At 37.6% G+C, this 23,220-nt stretch overlaps 1 protein-coding gene across 2 annotated transcripts; it reads left to right on the plus strand.

Annotated features, from left to right (window-relative positions):
- The first annotated feature begins 19,730 nt into the window (after nucleotides 1-19,730).
- Nucleotides 19,731-21,453, plus strand: LOC126455544 (gastrula zinc finger protein XlCGF7.1-like). 2 transcript variants are annotated; one of them, XM_050091297.1, is made up of 2 exons: nucleotides 19,731-19,855; nucleotides 20,285-21,453. In XM_050091297.1, the coding sequence occupies exon 2, from the start codon at nucleotides 20,411-20,413 to the stop codon at nucleotides 21,251-21,253; it is 843 nt and encodes a 280-aa protein (XP_049947254.1). In that variant the 5' UTR covers nucleotides 19,731-19,855; nucleotides 20,285-20,410; the 3' UTR covers nucleotides 21,254-21,453. The 2 variants fall into 2 exon arrangements, with proteins under 2 accessions (XP_049947254.1, XP_049947255.1); XM_050091298.1 differs by lacking the exon at nucleotides 19,731-19,855 and adding an exon at nucleotides 19,879-20,044.
- Nucleotides 21,454-23,220: the final 1,767 nt, after the last annotated feature.

Consider the following 23,220-nt stretch of genomic DNA (forward strand, 5'->3'; position numbering starts at 1 on the left):
AGGTTTTGACCACAAACAAATCATCGTAACAGGTACATCCAATAAGAAGACGGCAATTGTTGTCACACATCGAAACTTTACAGTTACACAGATAGCTCATCACGTACCGAGCACCTCGCAACAGCGGATATAGCGCATGAAGGCAAGAAGTGGATTATTGCGTCGTTGTATGCGCAGTACTCGCACGACATTGAAGCTTATCTCAGTTACATCAGAGACGTTGTCGAATATACCAGTAACAGAAACTTACTAATAGCAGCAGAAATAAATGCTAGGTCGACTATGTTGCACTGTGACACAATGGACGACTAAGGACACCAAGTCCAAGATGTGCTAACTGAACAAATCGTCAATAGTCCGAATCAACCACCCACCTACACAGCGCCAATTGGGAGCCAGCAGCAGGACTGACTTAACAATTGCAAATGCAAATGCACTTCCACTTATAATGGGGCGGGAGATCATGGATGGCCACAACGCTATTATCATGAACATAGACACACAAATATACACACCTACATAGGACAGACACCAGCGATTGTTAGTTCATAAGGTGGACTGGGCAAAACTAAGACAGATGATTGGGGCCATCCCACTACATGCAGTCGGGAGGTCAGTGAATTATAAAGCACATATTTTGACTGACTTACTACAAAAAGCACAAAGGACTGCAATTTCGACCGCTGAGACAGGACGAGAGCTAAATATACAACGAACTAGAAGACTAAAAAGGTTGCGCAAAAAGCAAGAAACAAACAGAAATAGTATCAAAGAGCGACAACGGCGAGGGACAGAGATGTCAGACGCATGCAGTTCAGGGAATCAAAACAATGCTACAAACAACAGTTGGAAAAAAAGGGAGAACATTGGAACACACAAGTGCAGAAACAGCTCCAAACCAACACTTGGGGGGAACCTTTCAAAATACAAACTGAGGTTCTGCGACCGCCACTAGTCTTAGCAACGCTGAGACGACACGACGTTACCATAACAGAGGGATGGCGAATTTCTGCGGAATTCCTGCTAAACGAGCTCATCCCCGATGACGAGCAACAGTTGAATGAACCGATTTATACGGGACAACGAACCTTAATGAACTCTTGTTACGAAAATGGTACCCTCATTATTCCCCTTGGATGTGAGGAGGTCGCGCTTGTGATTGTCAAACTAAAGAACAAAAAAGTACCTAGACCAGATGCTATCCATTCCGAGACACTAAAGATTGTCGTTCCACGGATTGTTCCATGCCTCACGGATCTACTCTTTGAAGCATTACGACTGGGACGGGTACCTGCAGTCTGTAAAACAGCAAATGTCGTCATAATTAAAAAATCGGAGGACAAGGATCCTTCAGATCCAAAAATGTATAGATCTATATGCTTAATTAACGCTCCAGCCAAGGTCCAGGAACGACTTCTGCGCGATCACTTGCAAACGCACAGGGAGATCCTTGGCCTTAGTCCACACCAATTCGGTTTCACGGCGGGAAAATCTATCGTCATCATTAGGTTGTCTGCCTTGTGGCAGCTTTTGACTGCATAGCCCTCCATGCTTCTCTGTCTTCTGCGTTCCTCTTCATTCTTTGGTACCCTCCTTGTGGCCTGCTGACATCATCCAGCATCTGGAACCTTCGTCTGCCCTTCCCTCTCTTTCCCGGAACGAAACCTTCAATTACCTCCACTAGAAGGCAATCTCTTCTTAGATTGTGGCCTATCTAGTTTAGTTTCCTGTTCTTCACCGTCAGCAGCGTCCCCCGTTCTTCTCCAACTCTCCTCAGTACTTCTTCATTCCTGACTTTATCAGTCCAGCTGATATTCTCCATTCTACGCCATATGCACATTTCACAAGCTTCAATTCTCTTCTCATCCTGCTTTCTCAAAGTCCACATTTCTGCTCCACACAAGGCCACGCTCCATATTAAGCATTTAACCAGTCGCTTCCTTAATTCCTTGTTTAAAAAACTAGTTAGGACTATTTCCTGCTTTTGAAATGCCTCTTTCGCCAGAGCCATTCTCACTTTGATATCTTGTTGGCAATCCATGTCTTCTTTAATCCAACTTCCCAAACACTTGAATGCTCTTACCTGTTCTATGATTTCTGATCCCCAACTTAATTTTCCCTTTTCTTTTCCTTAGGCCTATGAGCACGCTTTTGGTTTCCTTTTTATTAATTTTCATACCAAATGCTGCACAGGCTTCATTCAGGTCATTTAGCATTTGAGTCAGCGTCTCTTGATTTTCTGTGAGAATCCCCATGTCATCTGCAAATCTTATACATTCTATCTACATCTACATCTACATCTACATCAATACTCCGCAAGCCACCTCACTGTGTGTGGCGGAGGGTACCTTGAGTACCTCTATCAGTTCTCCCTTCTATTCCAGTCTCGTACTGTTCGTGGAAAGAAAGATTGTCAGTATGCCTCCATGATTAGATTAGATTAGATTAGATTAATACTTGTTCATAGATCATGAATACGACACTTCGTAATGATGTGGAACGTGTCAGGTGAATAAAAGATGTCTGTACAAGATATTACATTACGCAAAATATTGCATGACACTAATGTTTAAGTTGTTGTTGTTTTTTTGTTTTTTCCCCCTTATATTTCCTATATATATCTAAAAATTCAGCCAATGAGTAGAAGGAGTTGTCATCTAGAAATTCTTTTAATTTTTTTTTAATTGTTAGTTGGCTATCTGTCAGGCTTTTGATGCTGTTTGGTAGGTGACCAAAGACTTTTGTGGCAGCATAATTTATCCCTTCCTGTGCCAAAGTCAGATTTAACCCTGCATAGTGAAGATCATCCTTTCTCCTGGTGTTATAGCTATGTACACTGCTATTACTTTTGAACTGGGTTGGATTATTAACAACAAATTTAATAAGTGAATATATATACTGTTAGGTTACTGTAAGGATCCCTAGATCCTTAAATAGATGTCTGCAGGATGACTGTGGGTGGGCTCCAGCAATTATTCTGATTACACGTTTTTGAACAATGAATACTTTTCTACTCAACGATGAATTACCCCAGAATATGATGCCATACGAAAGCAGTGAATGAAAATAGGCATAGTAAGCTAATTTACTGAGATTCTTATCACCAAAATTTGCAATAACCCTAATAGCATACGTAGCTGAACTCAGACATTTCAGCAGACCATCAATGTGTTGCTTCCAGTTTAGCCTCTCATCAATGGACACACCTAAAAATTTTGAAAATTCTACCTTAGCTACAGACTTCTGTTCAAAGTCCATATTTATTACTGGAGTTGTGCCATTTACTGTACAGAACTGTATATACTGTGTTTTATCAAAATTTAAAGAGAGTCCACTTAATAATTTTGTGAAAAACATCATTTACAATTACATCAGTTAGTTCTTGGTTTTTGGATGTTATTACTATACTTGTATCATCAGCAAAAAGAACTAACTTTGCATCTTCATCAATGTGGAATGGTAAGTCATTAATGTATATCAAGAACAGTAAAGGACCTAAGACCGAACCCTGTGGGACCCCTCCCCCCCCCCAGTTTGAGGAATCAGCTGTTGTTTTAACATTACATGAACCACTTATTTCAACTTTCTGCATTCTTCCAGTTAAGTATGAATTAAACCATTTGTGCACTACCCCACTCAAACCATAATGACTTAGCTTATCTAAAAGAATTCCATGATTCACACAACCAAAGGCTTTAATCTCTCTGATTTTATCCTCATGGTCTCTTCGCGAGATATACGTAGGAAGGAGCAATATACTGCTTGACTCCTCAGTGAAGGTATGTTCTCGAAACTTCAACAAAAGCCCGTACCGAGCTACTGAGCGTCTCTCCTGCAGAGTCTTCCACTGGAGTTTATCTATCATCTCCGTAGTGCTTTTGCGATTACTAGATGATCCTGTAACGAAGCGCGCTGCTCTCCGTTGGATCTTCTCTATCTCCTCTATCAACCCTACTTGGTATGGATCCCATACTGGTGAGCAGTATTCAAGCAGTGGGCGAACAAGTGTACTGTAACCTACTACCTTTGTTCCAATGAATCTCAGTCTGGCATCTGCTTTACCGACGATCAACTTTATATGATCATTCCGTTTTAAATCACTCCTAATGCCTACTCTGAGATAATTTATGGAATTAACTGCTTCCAGTTGCTGAGCTGCTATATTGTAGCTAAATGATAAAGGATCTTTCTTTCTATGAATTCGCAGCACATTACATTTGTCTATATTGAGATTCAATTGCCATTCCCTGCACCATATGTCAATTCGTTGCAGATCCTCCAGCATTTCAGTACAATTTTCCATTGTTACAACGTCTCGATATACTACAGCATCATCCGCAAAAAGCCCCAGTGAACTTCTGATGTTATCCACAAGGTCATGTATGTATATTGTGAATAGCAACGGTCCTACGACACTCTCCTGTGGCACACCTGAAATCACTCTTACTTCGGAAGACTTCTCTTCATTGAGAATGACATGCTGCGTTCTGTTATCTAGGAACTCTAGGAACTCTATTTTCCGCCCATCTATCCTGACGTCCCTTGTCCCATCCAACCAGCTTTCCAGTACTTCCTCCAAATAGATGTTGCATAGCATCAGCGAGAGACAACAGCCCTGTCACACACCTCTCTCAATTTTGCTGTCTTCAGAGATCCCATTGCCTATTCATACCAGAGCTTTCTGATTCAGGTACAGATGTGGGATCAATCTTTTCGTCTTCCACTTATTCCCTTCTTTTTCAAGACATCTAACAGATTATCCCACTGCACTCTATCAAATGCATTTTCTATGTCTTTGAAGACAGCATACTCTTCTTTGCCCTTTTCTATGTATCTTTCGCCGATGGTTCTTAGAAGTGTTCCCTTTCCCCTTATGAAGCCATATTGTTCTTCACCAAGTGTTTCGTCCGGCGTTCCATATAGCCTCCTATTCAGAATTCTAAGGAGTACTTTTGCTACCTGCGATATTAGGCTGATTGTCCTGTGATCTTCAATTTTTGTGATTATTAGTCTTTGGGATTGGGACTATTATTCTTACGAGAAAGTTTCCTGGCCATTCCCCTCTGTGATAGATGTAGTTGCAAAGAGAGGTCAACTCATTTTCGCTTGTTTCGTTTAAACTCTTTAAGATTTCTGCTGGAATGTCATCTACACCACACACTTGGTTGTTTTTAACTTCTCCCAATGCCTTATTTACCTCTGAACCTAGGATAAAATCTCCTTTTTCATCTTCATTTACTGATTTTTCCTTCTCAATCTGCAGATCGGAAGGTCTTTGTTCTACCCTTAGAGAGTTTCAATGTATTCTTTCCATCTATTCTGAACAGCGTGTGGGTCACTTAAAAGAGTTCCATATTTCCCTTCTATCTCCGTATTTGTTTTGTTCTTCCTTCCCTGAAATACTATTTCCTTGGCTAGTCCATACAACTTTTCATGCTTGCCCTCTTTCTCCAGTGTCTCAATTTCTGAGCAGATTTCTCTCATCCATTTTTCCCTGGCCTGATCAGTTACTCTTCTCAGCTCATTCTTCAGTCTTCTCTATTGCCTTTTTCCTTCATCGATTTGTACGTTTTTCCATTTTCTTCTTTCTGCCATCTTCAAGATCATGTCATCTGTAACCCATGGTTCCTTCTCCACTTGCACTTCACCAGACCAACAACGCTTTTACTGGTTGCTTTCAGGGTGTCTCAGAACTGGTTCCACTGTTCATTTATGTCATCTGTCTTTTCTCGAATTTTCCACTTGTCTCGGAACTCTTCTTCAAGCTTTTTATTTATTCCTTCTTCCTTTAGAGCATCCAATTTAAATTTCTCTCTCGCTTTACCTACCAACATTCTTTTCAATCTAACCTGCACATCTGCAACAACCAAGTTATGCTCAGAATTAATATCGCTGCTCCTGGATAAACCTTGGCATTTCTCATGCATGTCGAGAATCTACTATGTATTAGTATGTAATCGATCTGGTATCTGCTATGGTCTATATTCGATGCTCGTGTGTACTGTCTTCTTTTGTGATGTTCAAAAAGTGTGTTTCCAACTACCAATGAGTTTTCCTTACAAAATCTGACCATCCTCACATCTCTTTCGTTTCTGTTACGAAATCCAAACTTTCCAACCACATCTCCGTCTTTTCCTTCGCCAACCACCACGTTCCAATCTCCCATTACTATGATGCACGCCTTTTTCTTCTATCTCTCCACTAGTGATTCAATTCTGCTGTAGCACTCTTCAATCTCGTTGTCGCCATGTTGGCTGGTTGGCATGTAGACTTGTATCAGAACTACATCTTTCTTGTCACCTTTCAACCTCAGCATCATCAATCTGCTATTTATGTATTCCACCTTCATTGTCACGATTTTTATCTTCTTCTTTACCATGATAGCTACTCCATTCATTCCATTTTTTCCTCACCTGAATAAAAAAGTTTGTAGTCATCACTCTGCAACACACCACTGCCTCCCCATCTCACCTCTCACACTCCAAGAATATCTATACTGTTGTGCTCCATCTCTTTTTTCGCATTTTCCACTTTGCCAGATTGTGAGAGGGTGCGAACGTTCCATGTACCAATCCTTAGCTTTTCCTCTTTCCTTTTCTTTTTCTTTATCTTTACACTTTTGATTAGCCTCGATGTACTCCCCTCCTGGAGATCCGATTGAGGGGATGTTTTACCTCTGGACTCATTATTTTCTACATAGAGGGCCATGTCAATTGCGCCTTGGGAATAGTAATGTGGTAGCTTCCCACTGCTTTCCACATGTGATACTAGCCGCCCACTCTGGGTCAGACGTTGCTTGCAATCGCTCACTATGAGTCAGACACTGCAGCTGCCTGTTGGTCCGTGGGAGGTACTTGATTTCCCTCCTACCACCCATATCTGGGAGGCGTTCCCCGATCCGCCACCTGGGGACGCGCCCTCTGGGAGTTTCAGGCTCCCCCGAGGGGGAAAGTCTATAAGACTCACTAAATAACGTATTAAGCACTGTTAATAACACAGGAAACAAATGTGCAGTTTGCTAATCTTATAAACATTTCGGGCGCCTTTAATAATTTCTGGTGGCCCGCAATGTTTGCAAAACTCAGCGAGATGCAGATATCTAAGGCCCTTTACGATAGCCTCTCGAACTACTGTAGAAACGGGTGATTGAGTGGCGCGCGGGAAATCAGAAAGTGATTAAAAGAATCACCGAAGTTTGCCTGTAAGGATCAATCTGGGTCTTCTACATAAACTTGATGGAGATTACAGTGCGAATGGGGCGATAGCATACGCAGATGACCATCTGGTAGGGTCTCCATGGGCTCAAGAGCGCAACTTGAACACCGGTCAACACAGTTACTCACAAGCATCAGCCTGTGATGCAAACATAATAAACTTCAGATGGCTCTACATGAAACAGTTTATATACTACTTAAAGGAACATTACAAAGTAACCCTACGATAAAACTGCGCGACATTAGTATACGAAGACAATGGAAAACACGATATCTTCGTGTGCAACTCGACGAACGACTGTCCTTTGACGAATACATCGGACCAACGACTGACAGAATTGCCAAGATCATGCACAAACTGGCCAAACTCAACATAGCACACTTTAGGATACCATTACACATACTGAGAACTTACCATTGTGCGCACTTTGAGTCTGTGTATATTTTGCAGCCAATTCATGGGCCCACCGAGTACGTCTGGTGACGAACTGGAACATCATGCAGCAAGGGCACTGGTAAGGCTGTCAGGAGCTTTCAGCACCACGTCAGTGGAATCACGCCGCATGGTGCTTGGAACCAACCGTATCGACATAACCATTCAGTTTCGGGAGACAGTATAAGGTAATCAAGATTACCGAACAGGACATTACTGAGAAGCTCCAACTCGTTAAATGGCAAAGGGAATCGGAGTTAAGTGTTAAGGGTCATAGGGTATATCAGTTCTTTCCAGACATCAGGGAACGTCTGAGACTGAGCCATATCGGTGCCAGCTGGGGTATGGTTCACTTTCTGACAGGTCACGGCACTTACCCTGCGCACTTACACTGTGTAGGCCGCAGCCAGAGTGCTGCTTGTACATGTGGGGAACATGGATCCCCACAACACACGCTTTTTCACTGTCACTGGTACAGAGCAGCACACCAGACTCCAACATCGTACAACAATGACATGACACGAGCAATAAGAGACAAAGACGAGTGTGTAATATCAAATAAAATCGCTTTCAATTCGTGCACCAACACGGACAGCAGTACGGAAACACACTCTGACTCAAACAGCAAACACTTTCACCAACATGTACTGCAGACAATCTTGTGCAACATCTAAAATAATTAAACTGTATCAGAATAAACGGTGTAATGCCATCAACCCTGTAAATCTGTTCTAGGTTAAGTATAAACAGCAGCCATATCCTCCCTGAGGTCATTATATCTCTGTTGGGATGTAACATTTCTAACTGAACACTTTAAATATAAGCAACATAACAGGTAAAATTCAAGACACATAATATAGGAACTGAATGTTAATTAATAACTCCAGGAATTAATATACTTTAAACTCATACACCACTGCTCTTACCACAATGCACATAATAATTGTAGTGCTTTTGTAAATAGTGTTTATAAACATTAATCCGTAAATTAAACTGCAGCAAACTGGGACTGCAAGGCTCGAAGTAGTTCCAAGGATTTCAGGTTAGGCTGGCTCAGATAGAGTAACATTTCTCTCTCTCTCTCTCTCTCTCTCTCTTTCTCTCTCTCTCTCCCTCTTACTATCCAAGTCTTCCCTATCGTCTATCATCGTATCTTCTTAAAATAAGGATATCTTTAGTAGTTTTTTTCAATTTCTAATATTATTTTTAATTTATTATTACTTCTATTGTAATCGCTGAATGAACGACCTGTTATAAAATGTAAGGCAACAGGTCTCTAAATGAGCAATAACTCAAATCAAATAAAATCTCCATGCATAACACGCAGTTTAATAGTACCCCAAACTCAGCAGTTCTGTATATTTACTGCAACCTGTAGTGTAAAATCTGCCTCATTACTCTATAGAATATTGCTCAACAACATATCATCAATTTCGATCCATGCTAGAAACTGAAGAGCAAATCCAGAACATTGTTGCAGATCATGAGGTTTCAGCAGCTATGCCATCTGGATCTTTTACAGATACCACTGTGAAATAGACCGCAAAATATTATGCACTGTTCACTGTGAAATGGACAATTCTCGTGACACTGCGTGAGCACTAGCACTACCAGAGACATTTGCTGCATTGTCTACAGCAACAGCAACCTCGTCAATAGCTTCCCCCAGATAGCATGCCTTCTTCTTCCAGGTGCCATACCTAGCTCACCCACACTTGCGAATTTCTTCTTCATCTTCTGTAAACCGATTAAGGACATCAGGTCTGTCCCCAGACGTTCCAGTCGGCGATACACTTTCATTACTGCACTGTAATTGCTGCCTTTCACACAAAACTGTTTCACTAACAGCACAACTTCTCTCTTCTCAATAGCTATACCTTTCACTCACATTATGGCTTGTCATATAATAGTGTGTATGTCGTACTACCATAAAAACACTGTATACTCCCAGATTTGGAACTGGTGGCCAAAAATTGGAGCTGATTTTTTCCACATTAATGCATTAGCATTCGATCAAGTTTCACTGTCATATGATAACTGCAGCCCACACTGTGAGTAACTGCATTTTAATTATAACCAGCCAGAATTATACATGTGAAATGATCAAAGCAGACCAACCTCTATACACCTGAAATATTGAAAGCAGATTGACCACAACTGTACACAGACATCATAGTCAAAAGATAAACAAGTCCCCACAGCAGCACAGTTGATTAATTTTGATGTGAATGCAATGACCTTAAATTTTTATTATAACTCTAAAATCGAGAAATTTTAGACATATCTTTATCTGGTTTTCTTTCTAGTTTTGGTATAATGAATACATTGCTGAAGTTTCCACAAAATGTTAATTCAATTTGTTTCTCCTCCATTTTTGAGGAATCCTAACCAAAGTCACTAATTTTTTTTATGTTCATCAGGATAATTGTAGTCACCCTTTAGGTTCAGATTTTTGCTTTTCACTATTAATTTAATGTTATTGGAACCATATTTGAATGTATATTATAAATATTAGAAATCTTTATTTCTTAAGTTGTACTTCACTTTTTTGCATACTTAATGGGCTTAGTCATATGAGAATAGAATTTCAAATAATTAAGTCAAAAAAGGTGATATCATTTATCATATTAATATTTTAAAAAGATGTACTTAGCATGTATTTATGATTCATGTGTAGCTTTTGGGTACCAATCATAGTCTGCCTATGATAAATAGTGAGTGGACACTTTTCACTCGTTTGTGGTGCAATAAATTTTATGTATCTCCTGTAAAATTTATTCTTTGTGGGATGACTTGTGTTTAAACTCACTGACTTTGTTATATACAAAAGTCAGTTTTAAAATCTTTCGCCTGCCTCCTGACCCCTCCCCTCCTTGGATAACTATTTGTGTAAGCTCAAGTTCAGCAGTAACTTTTTGCAAAAGGGCCTTCCTACATTCACTCTCACAAATTTGGGGAAGAGACAGAGAACATAAATCTCTATGGCCAAATCTAGTACCAACGCAAAGACACCAATTAGCTCTGTAGTACTTGTCTATTTTATTTATTGTGAACTCCAATTTTGTTTCTGTGCTTGCAATGTAAGCTGGTTGGTACTAGGTCATTAATCGAATGCCAAAATGTGGCTCATCCTAGAATAGAGACTTGTGAGTAATTGTGCTTGATGCACTGTTGCTATGAGGAAAAGAAGTTTCAGATTATACTGACATGTTATGTAGCATGTAAGCTTCTTCCACTCAAAGCCTTGTCCCTGGTAGCTAAACATCTTTGCTTGAATGCACAGACTGACTCTCTTTTACTGTTCTGGAGAAATCAAATACCAGTAATATGGATACAGAATGCAAGACCTATATTTTTAATTTCTTTAAAGAATTGATCTTCGTATTCATTATGTGAAAACAAACCAAACAATATGTAACAACAGCAGATGCAACAATGGATTTTTTTATAGGCAGAGCACATTTTTAAAATAAGTGTTCAGTTATATCCATTGCAGGTAAATTTTGGTTGAAGTTCCTTTATTGGAACCAACATTTCCCAATCGTTAATAGGATACAGAAAAAGGAATTATCACTTGAGTTACCAGTAACTGCATTTTGATTCATGTCAATATACTGTTAGTTTTACTATTCCAATAATTTTGGCAAGTATTTGCAGGTTTATTTAGAATTGGAGATTCGAAAATGTTAACATTCTCAAGGTGTGGCAATTTTCATGCTTTCTGTTTTCAGTTATATTCAAGATGGTGCTGATAGCCAGTGCAGCTAGAAAAAGTTTTATGGCAACTCCCCATGTAAAGACTGCAAAAAAGAGTGATAAAAGACATAGTGACTGTGAAGTGTGACTTCTGGTTATGTGTCAGGTGTGCAAATGTGAATCTGAAGTTTGAAAGTTGCATTTGGTAAAGCTGTGATTTTGCTCACGGCCAATGTGAAGATTTCCTGAACATGATGAGTTCAAAAAACAATGTTATCAAGTAGCTAAATAGTGACATCACAACCATCTGAAAATAATAGTTTTGAATTAAGAAAACACAAAACTCTTACATGAAGAAAGTGTATGGATTTGTGGAAACAGTGTAACAGTGATATAGACTACCTACAAAAGTAGTCTAATTCAAATTGTTAAAAGTGATGTGAAAACCGAGAAAACAGATATGGTTAATGAAGCACATGTAATGAAAAACTCAAATATGTTGAACCTGCAAACGAATGTAAGTGGACTGCAGTAAAATATAAATACCAAGCAAGAAACCAGCAAGTAAGTGACAAACAAAATACTGGAAATGGCTTCTTAATAACTGACCTTTCACTGACTAAAAAGTTTGCATTACCAAAAACTAAAATAGATATCCTCACAGGGATAAGTTTACATAAATTAAATAACTAAATAAAAACATGTAGATGGTGAAACAAAATTAATTGTCATGGGCAAATCGCAAATGAAAACTATAAAAGCGTTTTCATCCATGTGTGGACGAAATCACTTTGAAACAGAAGTGAAATCACGAATGAAGCACTAAACCTGATGTGGAAAGCAAAAAATGTATGCCCAGTACCAAAGTTAACTTTAAGTGGTATCCCACACAGTAGACACATAAATAAAAGAACAGCCATATCAGAGAGCAGTGCCATAATATTGGCAGACTTGAATCGATTTATTAGTAATAAGTGCTTAGGATGTGCTGGGCTGCATCTAAAAAGGATAGGCTTGTCTACATTCAGCAATATGTGTGGCAATATCAACCTTTGAAAATAAATGCCTATAAAAATATTTAAAAAAAATACTTTCCTAATGCACTGGAACAAAAATGCAATAAGTTCAGACTATTCAATCGGCAAAGAACCCAAACATAAACACTTGCAAATCATTGTACATAGGGTAAATATCAATCTCGTTGAATGAACATTGGCTTAAAAATGTCAGTCTCAAAATTTTAAATAATCTTGGAAATTTACACATAAGCATAGCTACTGCAAAATTAATGTAACCCATGTAGATCCTGTATACTTGTGGAAATGTCAAAGGGATGTACATAAAATTGGCTATGATTTTTATTCACTTAGTGAAGAAAGTGTATTTGAAAGCTGTTGTGAAGAGTTAGCACAAAATATTGTAATTTTATCTGTGTACAGAATTCCAGCTGAAGAAATAACGAAACTATTTTTGCCGAAGTTTCAGTGTGTATTGCAAAAACTTAAAAAATGAATCAAGAAAACAGTCTTGATAACTGCTGTTTTCAATGCATATTTTTGCTAATGAAGCCAAAAGCTTGACAAAATTAATTAAAATGATTCAAAAAAGTGTTTCACTGGTAATTTCACTGATTTTACTTGAGAAAATGAACAGTCAGCAATCTTTATAGATCATGATCCTTACAGTGAACTGACTTTCTTTAGATGATAATTTATTTTTTGTTGCAATGTTATTAATTTTAAGTATGCACACAGCTAAATATTATCCGCTTTTCCATGTCATAATTTTAAATTTAATATTTGAGGCAAGTTTAGCATGACAAAGATTGTCACTATTGTGCACTCTTCTTGCACATACTACTAACGCCCTTTCTTGGCAGAAGCTTTCCTTAGCACAAGTATTGTGTGTGTGACGTTAGTGTACTAGCTCTACATTGGTGAGGAAGTACCATGTGGCAACAACTGCATCTTTTAATTTAATATGGAGATGAAATTTTATACTTGATGGTGACTTTCATCTGTAATTCAATGCGCCTGTCATAACATTTAATCCAATAAGTAAACCAGTATATATATATATATATATATATATATATATATATATATATATATATATATCTGTCTGTGTGTGTGTGTGTGTGTGTGTGTGTATTACACTACTTGTTTTCACTGTTAACTTGCTTCGGTTGTCCATATTTTCCTTGTGGAGAAGACACTTTTATAAATGTTGAAATCATGGCAAAGATGGCAAAGGGATTTTAATAAACCTTCCAACTTGAAACTGATTTGCTGTTTATTATTTCTACAAGAAGATTTCATTCTATGGTTGCACCTCCAGCCATGTACAAAATTTAAAAAAATAAATACATGTTGTGTTAATTGACTAACATGTGTCAGTATGCTTGGCACAACCTTACCTTCTAGACTGTTATGAACTTGTGCATATTTGCTATGATGTAATAAAGCCCAAAAGAAGTGAAAATTATTTTGTTAGACTCCTCATTCAAGATTCACCTAGTAAATATTTATTTTGTGAGAGCTTACTGAAAATCATTTTCCTCTTTTCATTGATACCATGGATGTCTAAAAATAGTATGAGATCGACGATTTACGAAAATGTGACAGTTCAGCCACAGATTATTTATGGCATTGCACATTCTAGAGATAGACTTTATCATTGTTAACTTTTGATGAAGTTAATATTTTTGTGAGGTCAATAAACTGCTTTTACTCAAGATAGTCTCTTGATGTTCGAATCTGCTAATACCTTATCAGAAAACTTCAAAGATTTTATTGTGGCTGTGGCTTGGAACCTGTGTAACAGAAGTCCAGACACAACCAAGAAAGACCAAATAAAATATTTAATTGAGTGTAGGGCTGATTAACTGAAAATTCAACTACTGCTGTACTTATACATGGAACCAGGCATTGTAATCCCACACAGTTTACCACAAAAACAGCAAATAAATTGGAATACTGAAGCAATATATAGGCTACACAGAGAACTAAAATACAACACAAGTCCCGAATTCATTACCTACATATAATATTAGAAACATATTTTTAACAAAGGTGTAAAAGGTGTAAAGAAAATATGGGAAATTATCACCAATTTTCTCTTCTTCCAACAGGCTAAAAATATTTGGATATGTTATGACAATAGAATTTCAAAATTTTATATAAAAATTTCAAAAAATTAGTATGGATTTCGAAAAAGTAGAAACATACTATCTGCTCTCAGACAGTTTCCAGAAAAAATTAGCTCCTCTCTATATAACTCCCTGCATGCCATAGGGATTTGTTTTGAGTTATCAATAGCCTTTGATATTGTGTACCACTGCTTGTTACTCTCTAAACTGGAAAAATATGAAACTAAGGGCCCTGAATTAGAATGATTAAGGCCCTATCTAATTAACTGAAACCAAAGTATAATTATAAAGTCAGTCAGAGAAAATCAAGTTTCAGAATCGAAAACTATTTCACAGGCACTACCCCAAGTTTCAATCTCAGGTCCTATTTTGTTTTATGTTTTACATAAGTGTTCTGTTGCTTAGTAATCACTGACATTCAGCTTTATTTACAGATAACACATCTCTGATCATTGAAACTAACAGTACTAATCAAATTCCTTAAATTGTCATAAATACTTCAGAAAAATTAGATAACTGATTCACTCTAAACACGTCAAAATTAAACATGGAAAAAACTCAGTTAACGCTATTTCAAATGAAACGAACAATGTTAAATAATGTTCATATCCATAACAACAATCAGAATTTGCAAGGTGCTAGATGTGTAAAATTTCTGGGAATGTAATTTGATAAAAATATATTATGGGCCTCACGTATACTGTACCTTGCAAATAAATTAAATACCCTTGAATTTGCAGTTATGGTGATGTACAATGATACCAGCATGAACACAGAGAAATTAGTCTACCACAGCTACTCTGAATCAGTAATAATAATTGGAACCACATTTTTCACTAGCTCGAACCATTATGTCTTGAATATTAACACTTCAAAATACCATCATTAGAAATAGGCACAATATAAGGAAAATTATGTCAAGCAGTTCCAAAAAAATTATGTCTACTAAGTGTTCTACCACTTTACATCTTTGGATTTATTAGCTTTGTTCATAATAAACATGATTTACTTCTACCAGAACAATATGAACGTGATTACAACACCAGGAATCAAAATAAGTTTATACAACCCGGCTATTATTTAAAATTTTATGCTCAAACTCCATGGTATATGGATATAAAAATTCATAACGAAGTAAGAGGAAAATATTTGATTAGTATTAATTCAGAAGCAACTACTTAGGTACTTATACGAGAAACTAGTGAAGAAGTGTTACTATTCAGCTGAAGAGTTCTTGGAAGATGATCTGAAAATTCGAACAGGAGAGAATACATAGGATTTAAGTTAATTATTTTAAAAAATCAATTATGTGTCCAGTTCAATACAGGGTGGCCCATTTATCTTGACCATTCTAAATAACTGTTTGTCTAGATGCAAACTGCAAAATTTTTCAAGCAAACGTCCTTTAGCTGTCATGGGGACATCAGTCAGCATGATTACCTTCGTTGTAGCTTTGTTTTTTAGAAAGATATAGACAGCGGTATGACTTTTTTAAATGGCACCCTGTATTTTTTATTCAGTAATTCATTTCCTCTCCTGAAGACCTATTCAAAAATGTATCAAAGTGTACTATTCACTGAAACACAACGTTATTAATTACATAACACAACATTGACGCTCCCAGTGCTTAGTGCAGGTACTCGGGGTAATGGAACACATCCACGTGCTTACGTTGACAGAGGACAAATGTAAACATAAGTCGAATGCACACCTGTAGTTCCATCAACCATCATCAGTTGGAGAGTTGTGTGAGTAGAATGTAAACCAACGAAGAGAAGATAGAAATGCTACTCATCTCTGGGGAATGTAAGTTAGCAGAATAGTGATTGCAATACAGTTTTCTTATGTACAGGTACATTTAGTACAATAGTTTTGTCCTTTTAAATACTGTTGTGTAGAGTAGGCATACAGTAAAGGCTATCCTTCCTACAAACTGCATCGACATAATGTTTCTTTTATTGTTGTCGTTGAAGGTAGGCGAAATGCTACACAGGCAGCGGAACTGTACAGAGAGGGACATCCTGACAAGAACGCACCTTCCTGATGGATGTTTTCTCGTCTTGTTGCAACGCTTCACGAAACGGGAAGTTTCACCCACGACAACGCAATCCTCATTACACTCGCACAGATGAAGCAGCCAAAGTTACTGTTCTCGCCTCCGTTGCTATGAATCCACATGTGAGCGCATGACAGCTTGGACATGAGAGTGGCATTTCTAAAACTAGAGTACATCGTATTCTTACACATCACCGGTTCCTTCCTTACCATGTACACATACATCAAGAATTGCATGATTTCCAGAATCTTGTACTGTTATGTCAGTGGGCAGAGCTGCAAATCATAGCTAACCTGAACTTCTTCTCCAATGTTCTGTTTACCAATGAATGTTCATTCTCAAACAATGGACAGGTAAATACAAGGAACAAGCATATTGGTCCAGCGACAACGCAAGATGGCTTAGACAGATGGAACATCAGCGTCAGTGAGAGTTGAGAGTTAACATATTGTGTGAGATGCTTGATACTACAATTATTAGCCCTTATTTCATCAATGGTAGTCTAAATGGCACAGCGTATGCCAACTTCTTCACACGAATTCTTACTCCTCTTCTGAATGAAGTGCCGCTAAACCAGAATGCTCATGTGGTATCAACACGATGGATGTCCAGTACATAATGCCTTGCATGCACGTCGTGTTCTGAACTGGAGGTATCCTGCCAGATGCATTGGCTGAAGAGGAATAATTACTTGGCCTGATAGGTCTCCTGATTTAAATCCTCTGGATTTTTTTTCTTTGGGGGTGCATTAAAGACGTTGTCTATCGCGATATTCCAACAACTCCAGAGGACATGCAGGAACGTATCGTCTTTGCTTGTAATTCTCTTCAGCAAGCAACACTGGAAGCAGTAAATAATTCTTTCATTCAATGAGTGCACCAGTGTATCTGTGTCAAGGGTCACCACTTTGAGCACATTAGAATTTCTATTCCTGAGCAATGGTACAGGAGAGTCAAAGTCAATTTTGTGTTATGTTTTTACTTGGTTTTCATTTGTTTTCTGACAACTCCAGCAAGTGGACGAGTTGGTGATCTCTGGCTCAAAGTCAGTGTTGTGTTATGTAGTTAATAACGATGTGTTTCAGTGAATGGTACACTGTGATACATTTTTGCATATGTCTTTAGGAGAGGAAATGAATTACCGTATAAAAAATACAGGGTGCCATTTAAAAAAGTCATACTGCTGTTCATATCTTTGTAAAAAAACAAAGCTACAACGAAGGCAATCATGCTGATTGATGTCCCCCTGACAGTTAAAGAGCATTTGCTTGAAAAATTTTGTAATTTGCATCTAGACAAACAATTATTTAGTGTGGTTAAGATAAATGGAACACCCTGTATATTATAGTTTCGTGTTTTGACGAGCTTCCTGCACATTAAGCCAATGACCTGAAATTGTATGTTATGCGACAATAAATTTTTATTCTATACTGTTCTATACTAGTCATGTGGATCTTACGTTAATGTGAACTACAATTTTTCACAATTTTCGGTACAGAACGCATTAAGTGGAAAAAGTATTTGAATATTCCAACCATAAGTGGCCTTTGTGTCAACCAAGTGATGAATCGGTGGATCGTCTAAATTGGAGAACAGTTTCAAGTTGCAGCTTCATGGTATACCATAGGACTCTTGTATAGTGTACAAAAGCAACATATTGCCCAGCTGTATCATACTTGTCTGATATTATTCACAAAATTTGTATATTCCATTATGTTATTATCTCACCATCCTACTACAGGTGGTTCTGTCCGTTCATAATATGAAACTCATTATGGCATATTGCACACAATAAAGCCAACTGACTTCTCCAATATCATATTGTGCATTTCACACAAAAAATGACAAAAAACGTTAATAAAGATAAAATACAACGTGAATTACTCAGAAATTGGTCACATTATACAAAGTCTACTATGTAACAACTGACAGAGATAGAATGGAAGCAAGGGCTCACTTATTTGACTGACTGTTTGTTATAAAACACATGTGGGAACTGTGCTGGAATTTTCCTCGCATGTATGGAATCTGTATGAAGTCAGATTAAACTGACTATCGAAATGCGTACAGAAGAGTAGTACAGATGATTCCAATTTGTCTGTTCACTGAAGCATTATAAAAAGTTGAAAATTTTTAACACTAAGCGCTACGGGAGATGTATCATTTAGTCCATACAGTCGCCTGCTTCCAAATTTCCGTTATTCATGTTACAAAGAGGAAACATATGTTTTACAATTGCATACATGGCTCTCTCTCGTCAATCATAAAACCTGATAACTGTGATATAAAAAAAGGTATTCTTCCTATTCTCCAGCTGTAAAACACGAGATAGAAGTACCATACATGTATAGTGTCGAAACTTAAATACACATATTTTCCAAGTTAGGCACTCTCCGTGATCAATGATGGTAGACAATTCACATTGGCCGTCACGTCACGTCAAAACATTCCACAACGCATTTCAAATAGCGGCATTCACACAAGACGTCGACGGACCTTCACGCCACGTCCCGTCAAAGTTTCTCGCGAAGATAGTTTTGAGCGTGTCGTCTGCTAAAATCAGAAGTTAATCTATTTTCACCGAGCTCGCTTATGTTACACTAGATGGTTTTGTGCTTTTGTTTCTTCTTAATCTTTATTTTATTATTGTGCTTTGTTTTCACGGCAAACTGCTAATGTTACATAACGATAGAGATACTTTTTCTGAGTGTTTTTACGCAAACGAGGTCAGATTATTTAGGTTTTATAATAATAGAACAGAGATGACGCCCACAATGTATATAAATTAAATCATAAGTTAATGAGGCAATTTTTATTAACGAACACTTTATGTGAAAAATCAGCTTTAATGAAGGATAAAAATACGTTGTTTGTGACGTTACTAGTTACTTAAGAAAAGGAACATAATGGATAAGGTAAACAGGCTCTATTTATATCCTTATAAATATTGTTTCATATGCTCGTATGTATACTGTATATTTTCGCTAGCAATAAATGTCGCTGTTTTGAAATTTTGTTTCATTTCTTCGCACTTTAACACACACAATTAATCAGGAACGTACGTTACGAAGTTTCCGTTGGCCATTAATATATTATCGGAAGAAAGCTGTGAGAAATGATGAATTAGATGTGAAAAAAATTTTTTTAATGCTGGTGTTCACAAAATCGATACTTTGCTGAATGTCCCATTACTGTATCAATGTTGGTAGAACAGAATGTGTTGTATGAAATGTTTATAAATCGATATTTCGTCGAGTAAATAGAATATTAGAGTATTTAATAATTGGAATCTCAGTAAATAAATTTCAGGTGAGATACTGCAAGACTCCTGTTTTAATCAGTTTTACAGGTTGAATTAGGAATCAATAATGGTTAGCTGAGCAAATCTTTCTGTTGGCCAAAATTATGCGAGTAAACTGCGCTAATACTGGAGCAGTGAATATTTTTGGGAGAACTGAATGGACAGAATACTGGAATAAATTATACCTACCGTTCTGTGTAATTATAGAATCTTTTATTTCCTGACCAGTCATAGCGCATTATTAAAGGGACTGCATGCTCATTTATATCACGTTTATTGTTCAAGCTATGAGGGGCCCAGTATCCGAATGTTTTATGAGACCTGAACTCTAGATTAACTACGTGCATGGTAGTTAATGTTAATAGATGAAATAGAAAGTTTCCTGCATGATTTAAGGGTTCATATTTTGTAGCCGGATGGTTTTTTCCGTGTTGCAGGTCTCTCAGTAAACTGTTATTTACGGAGGATCCCGCTAACACCAGGAGAATGAATTTCAAGGATTCAGTATGCTTATTTTCTAATTTTTCGTGAGTTGAGGGGAACTTGAGAGAAGATCTGTGAAAATGTGTGAAACGAACCAAACTTCTGTGCAGCCACAGCTATATAACTGTGAATCAACTTTAGAAAATGCTAGCTGTCAAAAATCGACAAAAGAAAAGCCTCGTCCAAAACCACAGACGTGTAAAGTGTGTGGGAAAGTACTCGCTTCAGCATCCTCATATTATGTTCATATGAAGCTACACTCTGGCGATAAACCATTTCACTGTAAGTTATGTGAAGCAAGTTTCAGTCGCAAACCATATTTGGAAGCCCATGTTAGAACTCACACGGGGGAACGTCCATTTCAGTGCAATGTATGTCTTAAATGGTTTAGCCAGAAAAGCAGTCTCAACACACACAAGCGGGCACACACAGGGGAGAGACCCTATTCTTGTGATATGTGTGGAAAAAAATTTGCTGTCAAGAGCTATTTGACAGCACATAAATGGAGTCATGTTGTAGATATGCCTTTAGTTTGTGGAAAATGTAATGTAACATTTACCTCAAAACAGGATTATGCTTTGCACGAGAGATTACACGCAACAGGCTTGAACTTTGAGTGTCATGTCTGTGGCCGTACATTTGCTAAAGACAGTTACCTGATTCGTCATGTGAATCGCGTTCATCATAGTGTAAAGGAGGTAGCAAATGACCCGTCTGGAAAGCAAGTAGCTAGTATAAACTCTGACATACATAATGCATACACAGGTGAAGTATCGAAGAACAACATGCTTGTAAATAGTGGGCACCCAGGTGACAGTCCCACAGACCAAATGACACAGGCAAGTGAAGAAGGTAGAGGTACACTTTCAAGTGATCTGCTTGCACACAGTGTTGCATATAACCATTTTATGGTACCATGCTGAGAATATTCTCAAGATTGTGTGTTTGGACTGATTTGAAATGTAAAAATACTAGCTGCTTTGAGTATTGTTTCCCTTGTGGACTGTGTTATTTTGAAGCATGCATATCTTAAAACTAGGCTAATTTAATGGAAATACATTACATGTTTCCAGAATCTCAGAATGCTTTTAGAGCTTCTGTGTAAATAAAACCAGTAATAGAATTTGAGAGTTCTTTTCATTCTATGTATAATATACCCTGATATTGTATTACTTGAGTACTCTTCTTAAAAAAATTAATTGGGAGCAGAAAGCCTTAAAATGTAAAGTTTCATAAATGTAAACAAGTAGCGCGCACACACACACACAAAAACACACTCTATCTTTACAACACAAGTTGGTCTTTCAGCCTGCTATGTTATTTAATCCATATCCGAGTTGTCCTCTGTCTCTTAATGACCTTGTTATCGACGGGAAGTTACACACTAATCTTCCTTCCTCCCTTCCTTAACTGTAACCTCTTAATATATATATCCCTGCAGACACCTTTCCCTTTTTCACCTCCATACGTCTTGTGGTTCCCTCTTAATATTGCTTCACAGTGACTGCTGTGACCTGTTTTTTATTTTCTACAGCTTCCAATGTTTTCCTCTGCCTTGTGGTTGTGAGAATTAGATCTGCCATTATGCTTTACTATGAGCTGCCTCTCTTGAAAGTGTATACTGGTTAGCCTATTTTCCCTTATGCAGATTCAGAATTTTTGTGAATGGTGACTCCATCAACTTCGGATCACTTGAGTTGCATTTGTATTTTCAGTCGGACAAGCAGATATTGCAATTTTACTGCTTGTATTTATGAGTCCACAGTGCTTTAATACAAGCACTGATGATGGTCACACAGTGATCGAAATCAGTCTGCAACAGAAATAAAGATTTCTGCTTCAGCGACTAATGCTGATCCTGATCTTGTTATTAATTTTGGTGTTTGGTTAACACAGATTAAATCCTTTAATTATCATGCTATCAGGCATGATTTCAGAAAGCTCTCATCTAATTCTGCTCATAGCTGCTCTAGTCATTACAGTTGTTGGCATAACATAACCTAACATGTGAAATAATTTTTAGTAATGTTAAATGAAATAAAAGTTCCTGTTGGATACCCAAAAAATTGTAGAGTTCATAGAATGCCTTAATGATTTTTTAAGATGACAACAGTTACTACAGCTGCATTTATACTGTGCACACCATTGTGAAGTGCATAGCAAAGGGCACTTCCCGCTATACTTTGTATTAGCATTTCTTCTAATTTCATTTGTGGAGCAAAGGGAGAATGATAACCGGTTGAGTCCTAAATGTGAAACCTTGTAAGCAAGCTCTTGTGGGATAGTTGGCAGCTATTATTAAGCATCTACATGGTCAGGTTTTTCAGCATTTCCATGATACTGTCCAATGGATAAAACAAACCTGTCACCTTTCGTAGTGCCTTTCTTTGTATACATTCATTGTCCACTGTTAGACCTATATGGCTTGGAACCCAAACACTTGCACAATATTCTAGGATGGATAATGTAAGTGTTTTGTAATAAATCTCCTTTGTAGGCTGAATGGATCCTATCAATGAACCAATGTCTGCCCTCTGATTTACCTATGATTGAGTCTATGTGAACGGTTCAATTTATACCACTACAAATTGATACACCCAGCTATTTGTTTGTCTCTGCCCTTCATAATGAGCCTGGCCCGAACGATCACACATGCAGCTTGTTAGCACTTCTCAGTCTGGGTCTCTTGTGTACTGCAACGAACACACCACACCCATTATCCTGTAGCCTATACTTTTGATATAAATTTATTTTGACCCCAAAAATCCAACTGCTGAGGATTTGAAGATTTCACCAGCTTTCTGTACCAAAAAATATGCGAGTTAAGCTGCTTTTTGGAGTTCTTCAAATTCTGTATTTTATTGTGAATTCTTCGGCAATTGCTCACTAG

This window comes from Schistocerca serialis, chromosome 2 (assembly GCF_023864345.2).
Source record: "Schistocerca serialis cubense isolate TAMUIC-IGC-003099 chromosome 2, iqSchSeri2.2, whole genome shotgun sequence".
NCBI lineage: Eukaryota > Metazoa > Arthropoda > Insecta > Orthoptera > Acrididae > Schistocerca > Schistocerca serialis.

Excerpts from the sequence above, each read along its gene's own strand:
- LOC126455544 (XM_050091297.1), top strand. The coding sequence starts at position 20,411 with ATGTGTGAAACGAACCAAACTTCTGTGCAGCCACAGCTATATAACTGT.